General features: G+C 44.9%; 1 protein-coding gene across 1 annotated transcript in view; it reads right to left on the minus strand.

Annotated features, from left to right (window-relative positions):
• Positions 1–3266: 3266 nt before the first annotated feature.
• Positions 3267–16738, minus strand: part of slc9a1a (solute carrier family 9 member A1a) — a 58493-nt gene continuing 45021 nt past the window's right edge. Inside the window, exons 4-12 of the mRNA XM_038992667.1 lie at positions 12624–12841; positions 11728–11930; positions 9804–9893; positions 8009–8079; positions 6907–7083; positions 6584–6707; positions 5927–6028; positions 4766–4847; positions 3267–3580 (exon numbers count right to left, since the gene is read on the minus strand). Of these exons, the coding sequence (XP_038848595.1) occupies positions 3267–3580; positions 4766–4847; positions 5927–6028; positions 6584–6707; positions 6907–7083; positions 8009–8079; positions 9804–9893; positions 11728–11930; positions 12624–12841 (1381 nt within the window). The remainder of the gene's footprint in view (positions 3581–4765; positions 4848–5926; positions 6029–6583; positions 6708–6906; positions 7084–8008; positions 8080–9803; positions 9894–11727; positions 11931–12623; positions 12842–16738) is intronic.

Here is a 16738-nt window from a genome sequence, read left to right on the forward strand (position 1 = left end):
TTAGGGTGGTGGTTGCGATCTCCGGAGGAAACACAAGTTGCCGGCCAATGTCAGCTAGCATTTTCCAGTCGCGGGCCAAGCGCAGCTGGTCTCGCTCTAATGGTGTAGAGCCGCTCTTCGGTGGTTTAGCCCCTTCGCGGACAAAAGTCGTCCGTAAGGGGTGTGATGCTGCTGGGGGTGGTAGGGAGTTGGTGGCAGCTCGCTTGTCCTCCAGGGCGGAAGCAAGGTTTTTAAGGACTTGGTTGTGACGCCAAGTGTAGCGTCCTTGGGTGAGGCTTGTTTTACACCCTGTGAGAATGTGCCTGAGGTTGGCTGGCATGGAACAGAGGGCACAGTCCGGATCTTCACCATACCATTGGTGAAGATTAACTGGTGTTGGAAGGACGTCATATGTTGCTCTGATGGAAAAGCTCAACCGCCTCGCTTCCATGGCCCACAGATCCTTCCAGCTGATCTTCCTCTTCTCCACACTGTCCCATCGAGTCCACTGTCCTTGTTTGGCAAGAGAGACTGCCTTGGCCCACCTTGCAGCCTCCTCCTGATGGCGTACTTCCTGCACTACCATACTGTATACATAATACAACCATATACTGTACCTGACAAGGTTTTCATAGTTTTATACAAACCCTAGATTAGCCTTACGCTGTTGTGCGAGCAGAATAGGTGTTGGCTCTTGCGTTCGGATGTGAATTTGCTTACAACTAGTTAGCCCACTGCCCGTGATGGTTATAGACCTCAGTGTTAGTAGAGGAGCGATGACCTCTTCGTTTGCATTGACAAGATTACATCATGGCATTTGCTTTAAAGGGCATCGTTCAATGAAATGGTTATAATCAATATATCGCTATACACATTTTACACCAATATACTGCATTGAATTGCTATTTTTGCCCATGCCTGTATCTCCAGGCCAGCATTATAAATAACATGCAAACCTCATCGGAAAATTGGTGCTCGCGCATGTGACCAAGCGTCTGCGTAGCCAAGCGCTAAAATAGAACTTGGCTCCATTTGTCGCACTGCAAGCCCCTCCTTATTGGATATCAGGAAGATACAAACCCACGCGAAAGCTTGAAAGACAAACGAGGAGAGATGAACTAAAGTTAACGAACTAAAAACTAACTAGGTTTCCTTTTTTACCTGTGGATTAATCGTCGGAGTAGAGAAGCACGATTTTGTATGACTCCAGGTCAAAATTCTACAAAGAACCAGCTAATAATAGGACCGTATGCATGTCAGGTAAAATAACAACCCAATGTCCATCTCCTAGGACAAACTAGCTAGCAAAAGCTAGCTGGCTAAATGTCTATGAATGTTTCATGTGTGTTTCGACATGTCCCAAATTAACATAGTTGGTTTTGATATTTTAACCTGCGTGTCATGATTGTGTCTGTTGTGGATTGACAAAATCAACATACATGTGATGGTGGACGCGTAAATATATATTCTGGGCCATTGAGGTGGTTAGACGATAAAGATCCGTTCAGTCCACCCACACCTCATATCCTTTACAGTGATGCCTAAAACTCCAAATGCCTATGGAACACTAGATTTTCAAAAGGGGAGTGCTAAAAACCAAATGGGGAACGTTAAACTGGCAACTAGGTCTTTTAAAAATGTCAAAATACTTGATGTGTATAAGGTGCAAGAGAGAAAAGAACAATAGATCAGACCCATAAGATGTAAGATGAATTGTAAGATGCGACTACCGACAAGAGAATATGGAGAAAACACCACAAAATGGTTCTGAAATGGCCCATACTAGAGCATTTTCTTAAAGGGAACTTGTAACATATCCTCCTGAGACCCAACAATTCATTTTTGTCCACTCTCTTTGACATGCCACTGTGTTAAGTCCTGTTGTAGAACATTCTGGGTTTTTCAATGATATCATGAGTGGGGGTGTGACCTGGATAACTTTCTCTTTCTGGATTTTCAAAATGGCTGCCAACACAATTAGCATATGTTGTGGTAAGAAGGTAAGTGTGTGTATTTGTGTAATTATAATTTTTGTGAGTTTGATATTCAAATTCCTTCTAGTAAATATCTTAGAAATAATGTGGAGGGTTTTCAGAGCAGTGTAATAATTTTTTCACATTAAATTAGAGCTTGTTTATAAATGCCCTCTGTAGTAGACATCAGGATGTGACAACTATGTTTACCTACTGTACCCATTTAATGTAATATACATGTTTCATATTTACTATCAACTGTTTCTTTAGGTCCACTACAGTGCACATACAAATGTGTCTTTGTAAATTATTTTAACTCAATAGTTTTTTTTGGCTGGGTGTGTCAGGAGGATAACAGTATTTGGTGTGATTTTAGGGATCGGCTTATATAGGGGAGTTAAGTCCATTCAAGATCAACAAATCTCTTGGTGCTGCATCACAATCCTTCTTTTATGTCAATTATCTTATACTGCGCAGCATACACGTCTCAGCGACGCTGCCGATGTATGTTCGATTCAAATAGAGAGGCGACGCTTGAAACGGCGACGCCGGGTTTGCATCTCAACATTTCCAAGTCTGCGCTTGACACATTCCTTAGCCTTAGGGTCTCCATAGGCGAGGTGGTGAAGAAAGAGGTCCATTGAGTTTAGCACAGTGAAAACATTACATTCAGCGTGAAGTACATCCAGTCTACAGCACCGAGTAGAACTCTGACCAACTGAATGACAAACGATGACAAAAGACAACCACATAAACAACAGTCTCATATCAACCCTGAAATTAATAACATGCAGTTAAGAGGTTAATTGTGTGATACAATGCACCTAGTGAAAAGGGGTTTACTCGAAGTGTTTGACAAAAAAAACGAGGCTAACTTTTCTTGAAAGTAGAAGAATGATCGTAAACGTTATGAAAACAAAAAATGTGGAACATTGTCTGTGACTAAACTAGTCCAAACCTTTGGTAACGCATAATTATGTTCCCCCGTCTCTCGGGCTAATTCCCACCAAGCCCAAGATCACCCAAGGTGGCGACTGTCTTCCTATCACTTAAAAAATGAAAAAAGAGCAATGACAACTATTGAAAAAAGATGGCTATTTAGTCTCCTTTTCTATTTTGGTTCATAAATCAAGTTATGTCCTAAGTCCTTTCTTAACAGTTTTGGCTTTATTGGTTCCTCAACCAATGGGATAGCAAACTCAAATGAGGTGGTGGTGGAGTGAGAGGAGGTGGACCTTTCCCCCGCTCAGGGGGAGGAGCTGCTGCAACCAGGCCCCTCCCTATTCCTCACAATGGGAGGAGCTAGTTGTTTTTTTAGGGAAGGAATGGTTCATCCTCCTCGTCCTCATTACTAGGGCCCGGGTCACTCAGACACCTCATCAGCCCTGGGTTCTTGCTGCCCCCCTCTTCCTCTCCCTTCTCCCCTTTCCCGGCCAGCTTCATCATCAGGCCTTGGTCCTCATCCCGGTCGGCCCCCTCCCTCTGACCCAGACCCTGGCCCGTGGCACCCTCCTTAGAGAACTCGTTCAGCATGTTGACAGAGTCCGGGGACTGGGGGGAGGCTAGGTCCACCTGGATGGTGGGGATGCCGTCTGAAGACGCCTTGATGTTGTAGAAGGCGTTGGGGTCTGCTTGGGGCAGGCAAGGAAAGGGTTAGCGCACGGTACATTACTCCAAACAGGGGAGGCCAACCCGAGGGCACGTTGAGTAGGTAAACGTTGTGTAATGTCGCAGATAAATGTCATGAATAGAGCTTACTTGATTCCTATTCTACACGTTAAGTGTGTGTTTGTTCCATATCATATCTTTATTTCTGAACGTTCATGGCATGGCTTGTTTAGTAGAAGCAGGTGTGCTAGTGCTGAGCTGGCCAAGAACAGCAGCTCACACCCTGTGCCTCTCTACGACTAGGGTTGGCCAACCCTGACTAGAACAAATACTTAAACTGTTCCCCGAACAAAAATAGACATACAATACACATTCACAAAAAGAGACTCACATTACATTTTTTTTTTTTTTAAATGCACAATCATGAACAGACAATTACACCACAACTGTGGCGCTGCATCATGCCGTAACCTGATCATGTCAATCACATGAAGAAAAAAATGTACGCTAGAATCATGCGTATTGCATTGACAAATGGAAGCGAGCAACGTTTACATGCATATACAGTAAGGTTGTAGCCGAGGCCATTGGTCGCCACAGCCCATCGCCTTCTACACTCACTAGAACTGTACTACATACCTGGAATGACTTTGGCCCCTCCCTTCTCAGCTCTGAAACCACTGCCTACAATGAAACCAAGCGCAATGCTGCTTTACATGCCAACTTACACATGCAAACATATTTCCAGTCGAAATACAATAAGGTGGAGTAGCCTACTGTATAACAGCGTAATATAATAGTGCATTCTGCAGATAGCGTCATTGACAGCCCTTAAAACAGTAGAAACCGTACAATCTTGCCAAACTAAGTATACTGCGTGTGAAGTAAACGGGTTCCTTTCGACTCAAAACTACATCCAAATGTATTTTTCAAGTGATAAAGTGCAAAGGTGCCCAAAAGGTCTGCGACGGAACAAGTTTGCTTCCATCATCTTTCCTGTTGCTTCAAAAGGAACCCTACAACAACTGTTGATTCACACTACTAAGCCAAGCTAGCCTGGTTACACATCCACCATAGTTGCTGGAACCATGCTGGAAAGGACCATTTGAAAAGAAATATCAGCGCCAGGCCAGGAACGGTAGAGGTTGGCACGATAGTGTAAGAGGGGAGCGTCAGAGTGCGATGTGGGTTTAGGATGGACTCACCTGAGGCCAGTCTGGCTCTGCACATGGTGGGGGAGTCAGGAATTGCGCCAGGGACTGTGAGGTAGTTACTCATCTCTGTCATCTGTTCACAGGCACACACAAGCAACCCTTTCAATATACAAGGGTTGTGGGTTCGATTCCCGCATCAGACACACGTAGTGAATACTGTATGTCGGCGACTGCCAGTCACTTTAGATTAAAGCATAGTGCCATAGTGCCATATTACTTACGATACTTTGTCCATTTTAATGGAAATTATTTTAGTGAGGTCAACTATACAGAAAGAAATGCATTACATCCAAACACTAGATAGGCCTACACCAAATCAATACAACACAATATGACTGCCAATATCATAAAGCCCAACCAAGACACATCTTGAAGACAAAAGTGCCATTAAAGTTTGACAGGTCAGTAAATTGTGTTTACCGGTCTGTCGCGATCAGCGTTTTCCTCAACTCTACAGTGCCCTTTTAAAAGTTCGATTCAATCAAAATGTTACTTCATTTCCAAAATAAACAATTCTGCTAGGATCTGCAGAGTCCTCAGTCTACCGTGTCCTTTTTAAAATCAAACAGTTCTATTTAATCAAGATGTTACTTCCATTTTCATTACATAATTAGAGACTGATTAAATGCAAGTTGGCCGTCGGGCAACAAGGCTGCATAAATGAATCAGGAACTGATTGTGTCAGGCAAATTAATTGAGTGGAGGGGGGGGACACTGACTAAATCCATCATAGTTGGCTAAATTAATGTGATTGTTTTAAAGAAAGTTTACTACTGTGAGTAGTGAGAGAACTTTGTGTCTGGTTGTCTGTTGAAATTCTCTCTATGTCTGGGGGAGTCTTAGCATGGCTACTACAAACTGATTTTGCTACATCGTTTCACCCAGAAGAACAGATGTTTTGACCAGATCGAAAGAGCAGCGTTTGGCCACGTGGGCTTCCATCCTTAATCCACCCTCTTTCAAAGAGCAGGTTGTTTGGACCGGTTACTTTTGGGAGGATTGCATGTATCCGTCTATTTATGTATCGTTTGCCCATGAGGGGATAAATATAGTTCTATTGAATTAGTAGAATTCCAGACTAAGTGAGCACAACAATAGTGACCGCACTGTTCAATCTGGTTTAACCAGGCTAGGAGAGTCTGCAGGTCTTACCTTCTTCTCTAGCTCGATCAACCTCTGCTTCTTCAGGACGAAGTCGTTCCATCCGTCCTCGAAGGGATCGGCCACCAGAGTATGTCTGTTGTAGGAGCGCAGCTGGAGGGGGAGACAACACACACTCAACTCACACTATGGGACAGGAAAGCTATTGAGCCAGGACAACATAATAATAATAATAGACTTTTTAGGCACCAGAGTGGATCTGTTGTAGGAGCGCAGCTGGGAGGAAGGAGACAAAACACATTCATTCAACTCCCACCACGGGACAGGGAGGTCTAGTCTAGGACCACACAGCAACAATGCACACTTGTGTTCATAACGATACAGGCTCACGACTACTTCAGTACTAGAATCTCAAGAGATTTTACGTTTGACAATACTAATGAGGACATGACAAACAAAGCAATGTATTTAAAATGTGTGCAAGCATGACTAAGTCGCTATGGATAAAAGGTTCTGCTAAATGGCATATATTATATCATGTCAAATTGTCTCCTCTTTACTAACAGAGTGAGCATCTGAATTCCTACATTACTAGCTGAGAGCAAACCCCCCCCAAAAAAATGGATCTGAGATCAGCTTTGCAGTTGCCCTCCTAATGTTACCCCTCAGATTAGCAGAGGGTAAATCTGATCCGGGATCAGCGCTCACCCTCTGGCGGGTCTTCTGCAGGTTACTCCTGAGGATCTTCCTGATCTCCTCCTCACGGCCCTTGGTGAACTGAGGCAGGGCCCGCTCTGCTACAGGAGGCGGCAGCTTCTTGGGCTGGATGTTCCTGGGAGAGAGGACGGAGAAAAACAAGAGACACTTCGACTGCGGCTCTACGGATAACCATGGTTCCTGAAGTAATTGATAGTTCAGCCTCTTGACTTTCAAACCTCTCTGGCGCTCGCAGACAATGTGGAAATGGCTATTAAGTGTAGCGCTGGTGAGCTTGAAAGGAGCTGGAGGAGGAACGAGGGCAGAGCACTCACTGCATGGAGACCTGCGAGGGCACGGCGGAGGGCAGCTTGACGCCCCCGCCGCTCTCCACCAGCTCGATGGCCTGCTTGAACTCCATCTTGTGGTAGAAGGCGATGAGCTGCGGCTCCTTGTAGCGCTCGCCCGCTATCAGGCACTTCTTTATGTACTTCTTGTTGAAGCGGTTTAGCCTGAAGGGGAGAGATAGGAGAGATGAGAAAACAAGTCAACCTTCGAGTCCTTTTATCCAATTGCCTCCATGTCTTGTTCCCTCCATATTACACAGCCATTACCAGCCTCATTAAAACCTTATAAAGGTTAATTGATGAAAAGCTCTTGAATAAGAGTAGAGCACACACACACACAACATTGGGAGACCGTGTTGTCACTGGCAGGAACACACTGTGAAAACGGACCGCTGTAGGATGAGCCCAGTGTTTTCATCATAATGCTCTAAAAGGAGGGACTCTACACCAGAGAGATCGATCCAGTTAGACGTCGTGTTGTCGTGACGCTCTAAAGTCTGTCCGGAACTGGATCTGAAGGTGAAATATAGGACAACTGCCGGGTGATAAAAACCGGGTGCTAAAAAATAAAATGTCTGAGCAAATCTTACACATGGTTCTCTTGAGAGAATAACTGCCACATAGAACACCCACGGGCTGCTCAAACGCCATACTGTTTGTGGGTAAATAGTGCATAGGGAAGGAAAACGGACAAAAAGATTCCGGTTCACTCGGTTAGGAATGGCGATGCTTTATGATCGCCATCACATTAATGGATTCGGTAAGGTTTCATTGAAGGAGAAACCCATCTGTTCTGAAAGACAATCCACTTAAGGTGCTAGCTGTTACTGCCAACACCCGAGGGATCGCAGCTTCACCGCCACGTTTACGGAGTTAGCCTTAGGATCTTTGTTGACGTTGTTAAAACTGAAAACACAAGTCAAACCGAAGGAAACAGACAACAGACTGAGATGACTGGACTGTGTGGTAGAAAGGTGTCACGTGAATGATCTTAACCTGAATAAGAGGTCATCAAATCTTTTTATACAGTGAAAATAAAATATACATTGCTTGTCACTGTGACCCTTTAAGTCCATCCTTTACTACCTACTTGTCTTTCCAGTGGTGATGGCCGTAGTGTCCACAGATGTCCTCAATGCCAGTCAGCAGATGGTCCAGGAACTAGTTGGAGAAAACAACGTTTACATCTAAATATTGTATCTACGCTAACCAATAAGGAGGGACAGATATTTGAAATGTTTAAAAAAAAAAGTTTTTAAATGGGAAGTAAAAAGTGGAACCAAGCCTAATCTGTTACTACTTATTCCTGTCTCTTTTACATAGTCCAGAGAGGTATATTTTCACATCATACAGGCCACCATTTTGTCATTTTTTTAAATTATCCCCTAAGTAGCCTTTTCTCCATGGAGATTCTCCCACTTGCAACAGGAATTGGCTACAATCTGGCCAATAGAGAGAGCATTAGGCCTAGATAATGTCCATCACATTCACAGATTGAAGCAGAGAAATAGGCACTGGCAGATGACGTTCAGTTGGTGGTCAATTTTGTTCCTGTATTTTGATTATGGCCACTGCTGTGACAGTTCTGCACAGGGACAGTTTGACATGCAGAGTTGCTATGGGAACAAGCAGTTTTGGTCTTGCCACTGAATTTAAAATTTGCATCGAAATCGACACGCATAGCAATATTCTTCGGGCAGCGAAGGGATTTTCTTGACAGTAGTTTCTGCATCAGTTCTATCTCTGGTCGAAGAAAACGTTCCCATTTCTCACAATAGTACTTTATACTGAAAGCCTCAGGCAAGGTGACACAGTACGTCAGGGTCAGCCCCAGGTGCCAATTAGTCAAGAGATTCTTGAATAAAACAACTGCAGCCTCAAATATCCATTAATCGAACAAACTACTGACCAATTTGTGAGACCACAAACCTAATGGTTCAGACACTAAAACCCTGAGGGACTCCTCCTGGCTCTAAGATGCCCTCATCCACTCCCGGTGCACTCCAGGAGTCCTAAAACAGCTCGGTTGACTTTACATCACTGCCATTTACAGTGGGGAAGAAGCTATAAGCTGGTAACCGGGGCGTCTAGCCTAGAGCGCCGGTGACTCATCGCTCCTCGGTGCACCAGAGAGCCAACAGAGCCCCGTAGAGAGACACTGTGTGCGTGTACAGTGCGTGCCGTGCCATTATTCTGTGGCTATTATTAGCAACAGTAGCTACCGAGAGACGGTGTGCCGTGCTGCTCAGTGGTCACTCGAGGGCAGAGAGAGAATGACCAGTAGCAGAGGAAGCCAGGCCTAAGCAGGGGATTTTACTTGCCAATCTGGCAAACAGGGTGGATGAGTCGGTGGAGACAGTGGAGAATGAGAGGATGGTCCATTGGGAGCCATGGAACAATGCAGGAAGTTTAATTAGTCCGAGTTAAGAGGAAGCAGGGGAATGCTGCTTTCCATTATTAAAACCCCAGCAAGGCAATGTCAGCAAGACAAAATACATTAGCAGAAGATAATTCCATTAAATGGCCAGTACGGGGGAAGCGCAGAGCAATATTTGGCACTCAACATGTAATGACAGTACTGTAGTCTGGACAGATACTGCATTTGAAAGTCAAAATGGACATCCCTCAGATTGAAATAACCAAATCGTTCATTTAACCACAGCCATTAATGCAACAGCCCGTTTTAAAAACGATCTAGGATCAGTTTTGCCATTTAAATCCTAAAATATCAGCACTCTTACCATGAGACGCTTTATGAATACGGGCCCAGAGCTCGTATTTCCCCAGGAGGAAATTAACTTGTCTGATGGGTGGTCCGGCTACAGAGGAGGGGTTAGAGAAGGAGAGGCCAGGATGTGAGGGGGTTGACGGGGGTTAAAGGTCACCTGGGTGTGGATCTCCTCATTGATGGAGCGTTTGGCCTCCTGCTTCTTCTTCACGGCCAACAGGTCCACCAGCGGTTTGATAGTCATGCCCTGAGAGGGGGAGGATGAGAAGAGCGAAAGAGAAGAAAAAGGTACAATTTGAGATCCTAAAGAACAAGTGATAAATGTCCATCTTTAAATACGTGACACCAGCGACCCGAGAGAAGCCTGTAAATGTCCATTTCAATACCTTTCATTCGTGTGCATGTTCGTGTCCTCAGTCACTGCACAGAGAAGCACTGGCTATGGGCAGATGCACACATTCACACTATGAGGCGATTGCGATCTAACGCATATTGATTAGGCCGTACCAAAAAACTAAAACATGCCGCACACACACACACACGTCAGGGTCGCACCGAGCCTTTTTTCTCTTATAGTGTGTCAGGAGTTGCTAAAAACCTTTCCTCTTTACTCGAAGCAGCAGCTCAGGTGGAAATAAAATGCTAAAATGCATCCAATGTCCTCTCAAACAATTTAGCAGTCAAGCGACATTTGCATTTAAATGAGATGTGCTGGGAAACGGTATTATCAGTGCCGGTTAATATACCATTTGGCATACTGGTTCAAGCAATCTCTTGTATCCCGTTCCAGTGTGTGTGTGTGTCTGTCCGTTCCAGTGTGTGTGTGTCTGTTCCAGTGTGTGTGTGTCTGTCCGTTCCAGTGTGTGTGTGTCTGTCCGTCCCAGTGTGTGTGTGTGTCTGTCCGTCCCAGTGTGTGTGTGTGTCTGTCCGTCCCAGTGTGTGCGTCTGTCCTGTCCGTGTGTGTGTGTCTGTCCTGTCCTTGTGTGTCTGTCCTGTCCTTGTGTGTGTCTGTCCGTGTGTGTGTTTGTCCGTGTGTGTGTGTGTGTTTGTGTCTGTCCGTGTGTGTGTTTGTGTCTGTCCGTGTGTGTGTGTGTGTAGGCTTTAGACTTAATCTCCTTATGAGAGAGAACGATACGTTATCTGGTTAACTATTAGACCCCGAGTGGATGACAACAGATTCTTGCCCTTAAATAACACCCCTGCCAGCACCATGCACGCACACACCCAATCCAAACACATGCATAGAAAAACTTATGGACGCTAGCTAGCTAGCTAGCACGCACACACACACTCCAAACACACACATGCATGCACTTACACAGTCTAACACCACTCACACACACCTTCCTACTGCAGCAATCTCACCACTGCAGGTGAAACCCCCACCTAGTCTACAGCTAAGAACATCCCAGACTGTCAGCACTGAGTAAAAAAAATGAATAAGTCATTTACTGAGGACATTTACTTCATAAAAGGCTTATAGAAGGCTTTATTTTAGTAGCTGCCATTTTGGGGATACTCTGCCAGATGACAAGCATCCTAGAACTTCAGCATGCATCAACAGCTTCACTGTAAGATGAGTTTTCTCAGCAGGACTGGGGAATATCTGACACATGGAGCTTCAAACGGACCGTGCGCGTGTGTGTGTGTGTGTGTGCGCTTCAAAGTAGTAGCTGCAGTGACATTTTGTCACACCAGCATAGCAATGGGTTCAAACAAACCATGAAAACCATTGGAACACTTTAGGCCTTAAAATATACTAGGGACAAGAGAGCAACAGCACAATTTAGTAGCAAAGCAACCTATTTTGACCCAAAAGCACTCTGTAATATAGTCAACTTCCTATATTTAGTGTTCACTCAGTGACACATTCGATTTGATAGTCTTTTTAACTTTCCATAATTTCAATCTGAAGATATAAGCAGAATTAGAGGGTTGCTAGCCAGGTACCAGCTCTTTTTGTGCCATCTTGCCAACTCCTATGGTGACTGGCGTGACAACTGTGGTGACTGGCGTGACAAGGTGCCTAGATAGCACGAATCAGATCTGGGACCAGGCTAATGGACTGGCCCATTACCCACCTGTACAAACACGGTGAAGAAGATTTCGGTGATGATGGCGGTGAGGAACATGGTCCTCATGGGGAAGAGGTCCTTGTCTAGAAGGTAGCCCAGGGAGAAGGCGATGGCCCCTCGCAGGCCACCGTAGGCCACAATGAACTGGTCCTTGGTGGTCAGCTTGACGATGCGGAACTTGTTGATGATAAAGGTAAGGCCCACCACGCCTGGGGGAAGGGAGAGAGAGAGAGAGCGCATAGAAGTGAGTCAACCTTCAAGGCCTTTTATCCGATTGACTCCATGTTTGCTCCCTCCTTACACACAGCCAATACCAGCCTCATTAGAACCGAAGAAAGGTTAAGGATCCACTTTCCAAATTGATCAAAAGCTTCTGAGAAAGAGGAGTAGAGGCCACACACTACATTGGAGACATTGGAACACACATTGTGAAACTAGCAGATTATAAGAACCAGAAACTATAGGATGTTTAGTGAGAATAGAGAAACTAGCAAGTCAAGTCAGATGGAGGTCTGCTTTGAATCTATCTAGAACTGCAGAAATGACATAATACTTGGAAGAAATATTAATGCTTCCTTTTATAGGGACGTGTATCTGACGAGTCTGTTGACATCTGGGCTTCCTCGATGTGAGGACCAAGTGGAAGTCACAAGGGGCACTTCCTCTAATAGTTGCCTCATTACTTAACTGAAATGTAGTGACTGGTATTCCAGTCTGGCTCCCTTGTCAACTTGAGAATGTAAAGAAAAATCTGTATCGCATCATCTACTGAAACAACTTGATCAAATTATGACAAACTATGAGAAAGGTAGGCAATGTCACGTCATTTCTCTCACTATCTTTCGGAATCTAATGTAGAGACTGGTGCAGTACTGTGAAGAAGGTATCCGTGTCCGACTCACCAATGACACGTGACACCAGACAGAGGATGACGGTGACGGAGACAAAGGTCCAGTTCCAGGCGTGCGGCCCGGCCACCGTGGCCACGCCCAGGAAGATGAAGATGAGGGTCTCGCTCACGCTGCTCCACATCTTCAGGAAGTACTTGACGGTGGTGTGGGACTTGTGGGATATGTTGGCCTCCACGTAGGGACGCATCACCGCGCCACACGCAATCAGCCTGGTGAGAGAGAGTGAGTGAGTGAGTGAGTGAGTGAGTGAGTGAGTGAGTGAGTGAGTGAGTGAGTGAGTGAGTGAGTGAGTGAGTGAGTGAGTGAGACAGATACATGGGATGATTATAAATGGAGTTCTCTAAGAAACCTATTCTTGTCTGACAACGTCCCATCATTTAATGTCTATTCTGAATTGTAGCATCTTAGAACGAAAACTCCAGACACAGAAGTACGTTTTAGCATTTAATTGGAACTTAATGATTAATTTCCTGGCTGCAACTGCCGTAAGCTACTAGAGGTTCCCTGAGCAAGGAAATATGGCAGACATTTAAAGGGATACGGATATAACGAAGCAAACTACACTGCTCAAAAAAATAAAGGGAACACTTAAACAACACAATGTAACTCCAAGTCAATCACACTTCTGTGAAATCAAACTGTCCACTTAGGAAGCAACACTGATTGACAATAAATTTCACATGCTGTTGTGCAAATGGAATAGACAACAGGTGGAAATTATAGGCAATTAGCAAGACACCCCCAATAAAGGAGTGGTTCTGCTGGTGGTGACCACAGACCACTTCTCAGTTCCTATGCTTCCTGGCTGATGTTTTGGTCACTTTTGAATGCTGGCGGTGCTTTCACTCTAGTGGTAGCATGAGACGGAGTCTACAACCCACACAAGTGGCTCAGGTAGTGCAGCTCATCCAGGATGGCACATCAATGCGAGCTGTGGCAAGAAGGTTTGCTGTGTCTGTCAGCGTAGTGTCCAGAGCATGGAGGCGCTACCAGGAGACAGGCCAGTACATCAGGAGACGTGGAGGAGGCCGTAGGAGAGCAACAACCCAGCAGCAGGACCGCTACCTCCGCCTTTGTGCAAGGAGGAGCAGGAGGAGCACTGCCAGAGCCCTGCAAAATGACCTCCAGCAGGCCACAAATGTGCATGTGTCTGCTCAAACGGTCAGAAACAGACTCCATGAGGGTGGTATGAGGGCCCGACGTCCACAGGTGGGGGTTGTGCTTACAGCCCAACACCGTGCAGGACGTTTGGCATTTGCCAGATAACACCAAGATTGGCAAATTCGCCACTGGCGCCCTGTGCTCTTCACAGATGAAAGCAGGTTCACACTGAGCACATGTGACAGACGTGACAGAGTCTGGACACGCCGTGGAGAACGTTCTGCTGCCTGCAACATCCTCCAGCATGACCGGTTTGGCGGTGGGTCAGTCATGGTGTGCATTTCTAGCATTTCTTTGGGGGGCCGCACAGCCCTCCATGTGCTCGCCAGAGGTAGCCTGACTGCCATTAGGTACCGAGATGAGATCCTCAGACCCCTTGTGAGAACATATGCTGGTGCGGTTGGCCCTGGGTTCCTCCTAATGCAAGACAATGCTAGACCTCATGTGGCTGGAGTGTGTCAGCAGTTCCTGCAAGAGGAAGGCATTGATGCCATGGACTGGCCCGCCCGTTCCCCAGACCTGAATCCAATTGAGCACATCTGGGACATCATGTCTCGCTCCATCCACCACAGACTGTCCAGGAGTTGGCGGATGCTTTAGTCCAGGTCTGGGAGGAGATCCCTCAGGAGACCATCCGCCACCTCATCAGGAGCATGCCCAGGCGTTGTAGGGAGGTCATACAGGCACGTGGAGGCCACACACACTACTGAGCCTCATTTTGACTTGTTTTAAGGACATTACATCAAAGTTGGATCAGCCTGTAGTGTGGTTTTCCACTTTAATTTTGAGTGTGACTCCAAATCCAGACCTCCATTGGTTGATAAATTTGATTTCCATTGATTATTTTTGTGTGATTTTGTTGTCAGCACATTCAACTTTGTAAAGAAAAAAGTATTTAATAAGAATATTTCATTCATTCAGATCTAGGATGTGTTATTTTAGTGTTCCCTTTATTTTTTTGAGCAGTGTATATTGTAACATAAGCATTTTGCTATACCCGCTCGCTATAAGACGTGCTAAAGTGTGTACGTGACCAATACATTTTGATTGGATTTGATATTGATGCAATATAGTGATTGGGGGGGGGGGGGGGGGGGGGTTGTTATAGTTACACATCGCAACATTATTTTTGGACGATATTATATCGATATTTGACTCCAAGTATCGATTTATGTTACTGTAGGTAGCATTAGATGGCGCTAGTCAATTGTACTTGCACCAAATGGTGCGCCAATGTTTGTAGAACTTATATTTCCCTGACTGTTCAAAACTAGTTCTCATGCCCTCTCTTTTTATTTATATTGTTTTATTTAACTAGGCTAGTCAGTTAAGAACAAAATCTTATTTACAATGACTGCCTACCAAAAGGCCTCGTACGGGGACAGGGGCCTGGGATTTCTTTTTAATTATACAAAATAAATATAGGACAAAACACATATCACAACAAGAGAGACAACACAACACTACATAAAGAGAGACCTAAGACAACCTAGCAAGACATGTACCATGTTTTGTGCTGCTACCATGCTGCTGTTATGTTGTATTGCTACCATGCTGTTGTCATCTGCTGCCTTGCTATGTTGTCTTAGGTCTCTCTTTATGTAGTGTTGTGTTGTCTCTCTTGTTGTGATATGTGTTTTGTCCTATATTTATGTCCTATATTTATAATCATCCAACATTATTGGGCACAGACAACAGCACAAAGGGCAAGAAGGTAGATACAGCAATACATCACACAAAGCAGCCACAACTGTCAGTAAGAGTGTCCATGATTGAGTCTTTGAAGGAAGAGATTGAGATAAAACTGTCCAGTTTGAGTGTTTGTTGCAGCTCGTTCCAGTCGCTAGCTGCAGCGAACTGAAAAGAGGAGCGACCCAGGGTTGCGTGTGCTTTGGGGACCTTTAACAGAATGTGACTGGCAGAACGGGTGTTGTATGTGGAGGATGAGGGCTGCAGTAGATATCTCAGATAGGGGAGGAGTGAGGCCTAAGAGGTTTTTTATAAATAAGCATCGACCAGTGGGTCTTGTGACGGGTATACAGAGATGACCAGTCTTGTCTCTCTGCAGCAGACATTTAGTAAGCAATATGTTTGGAACATCCAATTGCCGTATCGAAACGCAATACATATAGAATCGTGAGAATCGCAATACAAATCTTATCGGCACTTAAGTATCGTGATAATATCGTATCGTGAGGTCCCTGGCAATTCCCAGCCCTAATACAATCCTGCCATCTATTGCTAAACATAATACTTAACATAACTATACCAGGGACAACATTTATAAGCATGTTATTATTGATAAATCAGAGCGCTCGTGAATGAGCCCTACAACCCCACCTGGAAAGCGCCCTCCATTCACCTTTTATGGTAACAAAAACACCCTAATGTGCGGTATGATTTGGAAATGTTGGAACTGGGCCATGATAGTTTCTAAAAAGGAAGCGCAATGGCAAATGTGATCACATTTCTGTAGAGGTGTGGGCAGAATGTTTGAATCTTTTGCAGTGAGTGCCAAACCAGTGCCAAACACTGGCCACGCATTCTGCAAGATTGATTGTCCTTTCAAACTACTTAAAAGTAGCCTAAATGCTATAGTCCACACTTCTATGTACAAGACGACTTGATGTTCAATATTTTGTTTATTGATACGTGATTGTGTTTCTATCTCCTGTCTTGGTATAGGCTCAGATTATATAGGCTATGATGTCGCACTCCTATCGCACAGCACTGTAGCCTACACACTGTCAAATAGGCTACCGGTCGATTTACTTTCGAGCACGCTTGGCTATTGAATGAGCAACTGATAAACGGTAGTCTACTATTTGTTGTGTAGCAGGAATAAACCAGTCATGTCAGAAAAGGAGAGACATGTCCTGCCATAGGATAATGACTTAGGCCTATATAATAAAATAAATACGTTAAGACTACACGATGCTATGCGG

The sequence above is a fragment of the Salvelinus namaycush genome, chromosome 5 (assembly GCF_016432855.1).
Source record: "Salvelinus namaycush isolate Seneca chromosome 5, SaNama_1.0, whole genome shotgun sequence".
In the NCBI taxonomy this organism is placed as follows: Eukaryota; Metazoa; Chordata; class Actinopteri; order Salmoniformes; family Salmonidae; genus Salvelinus; species Salvelinus namaycush.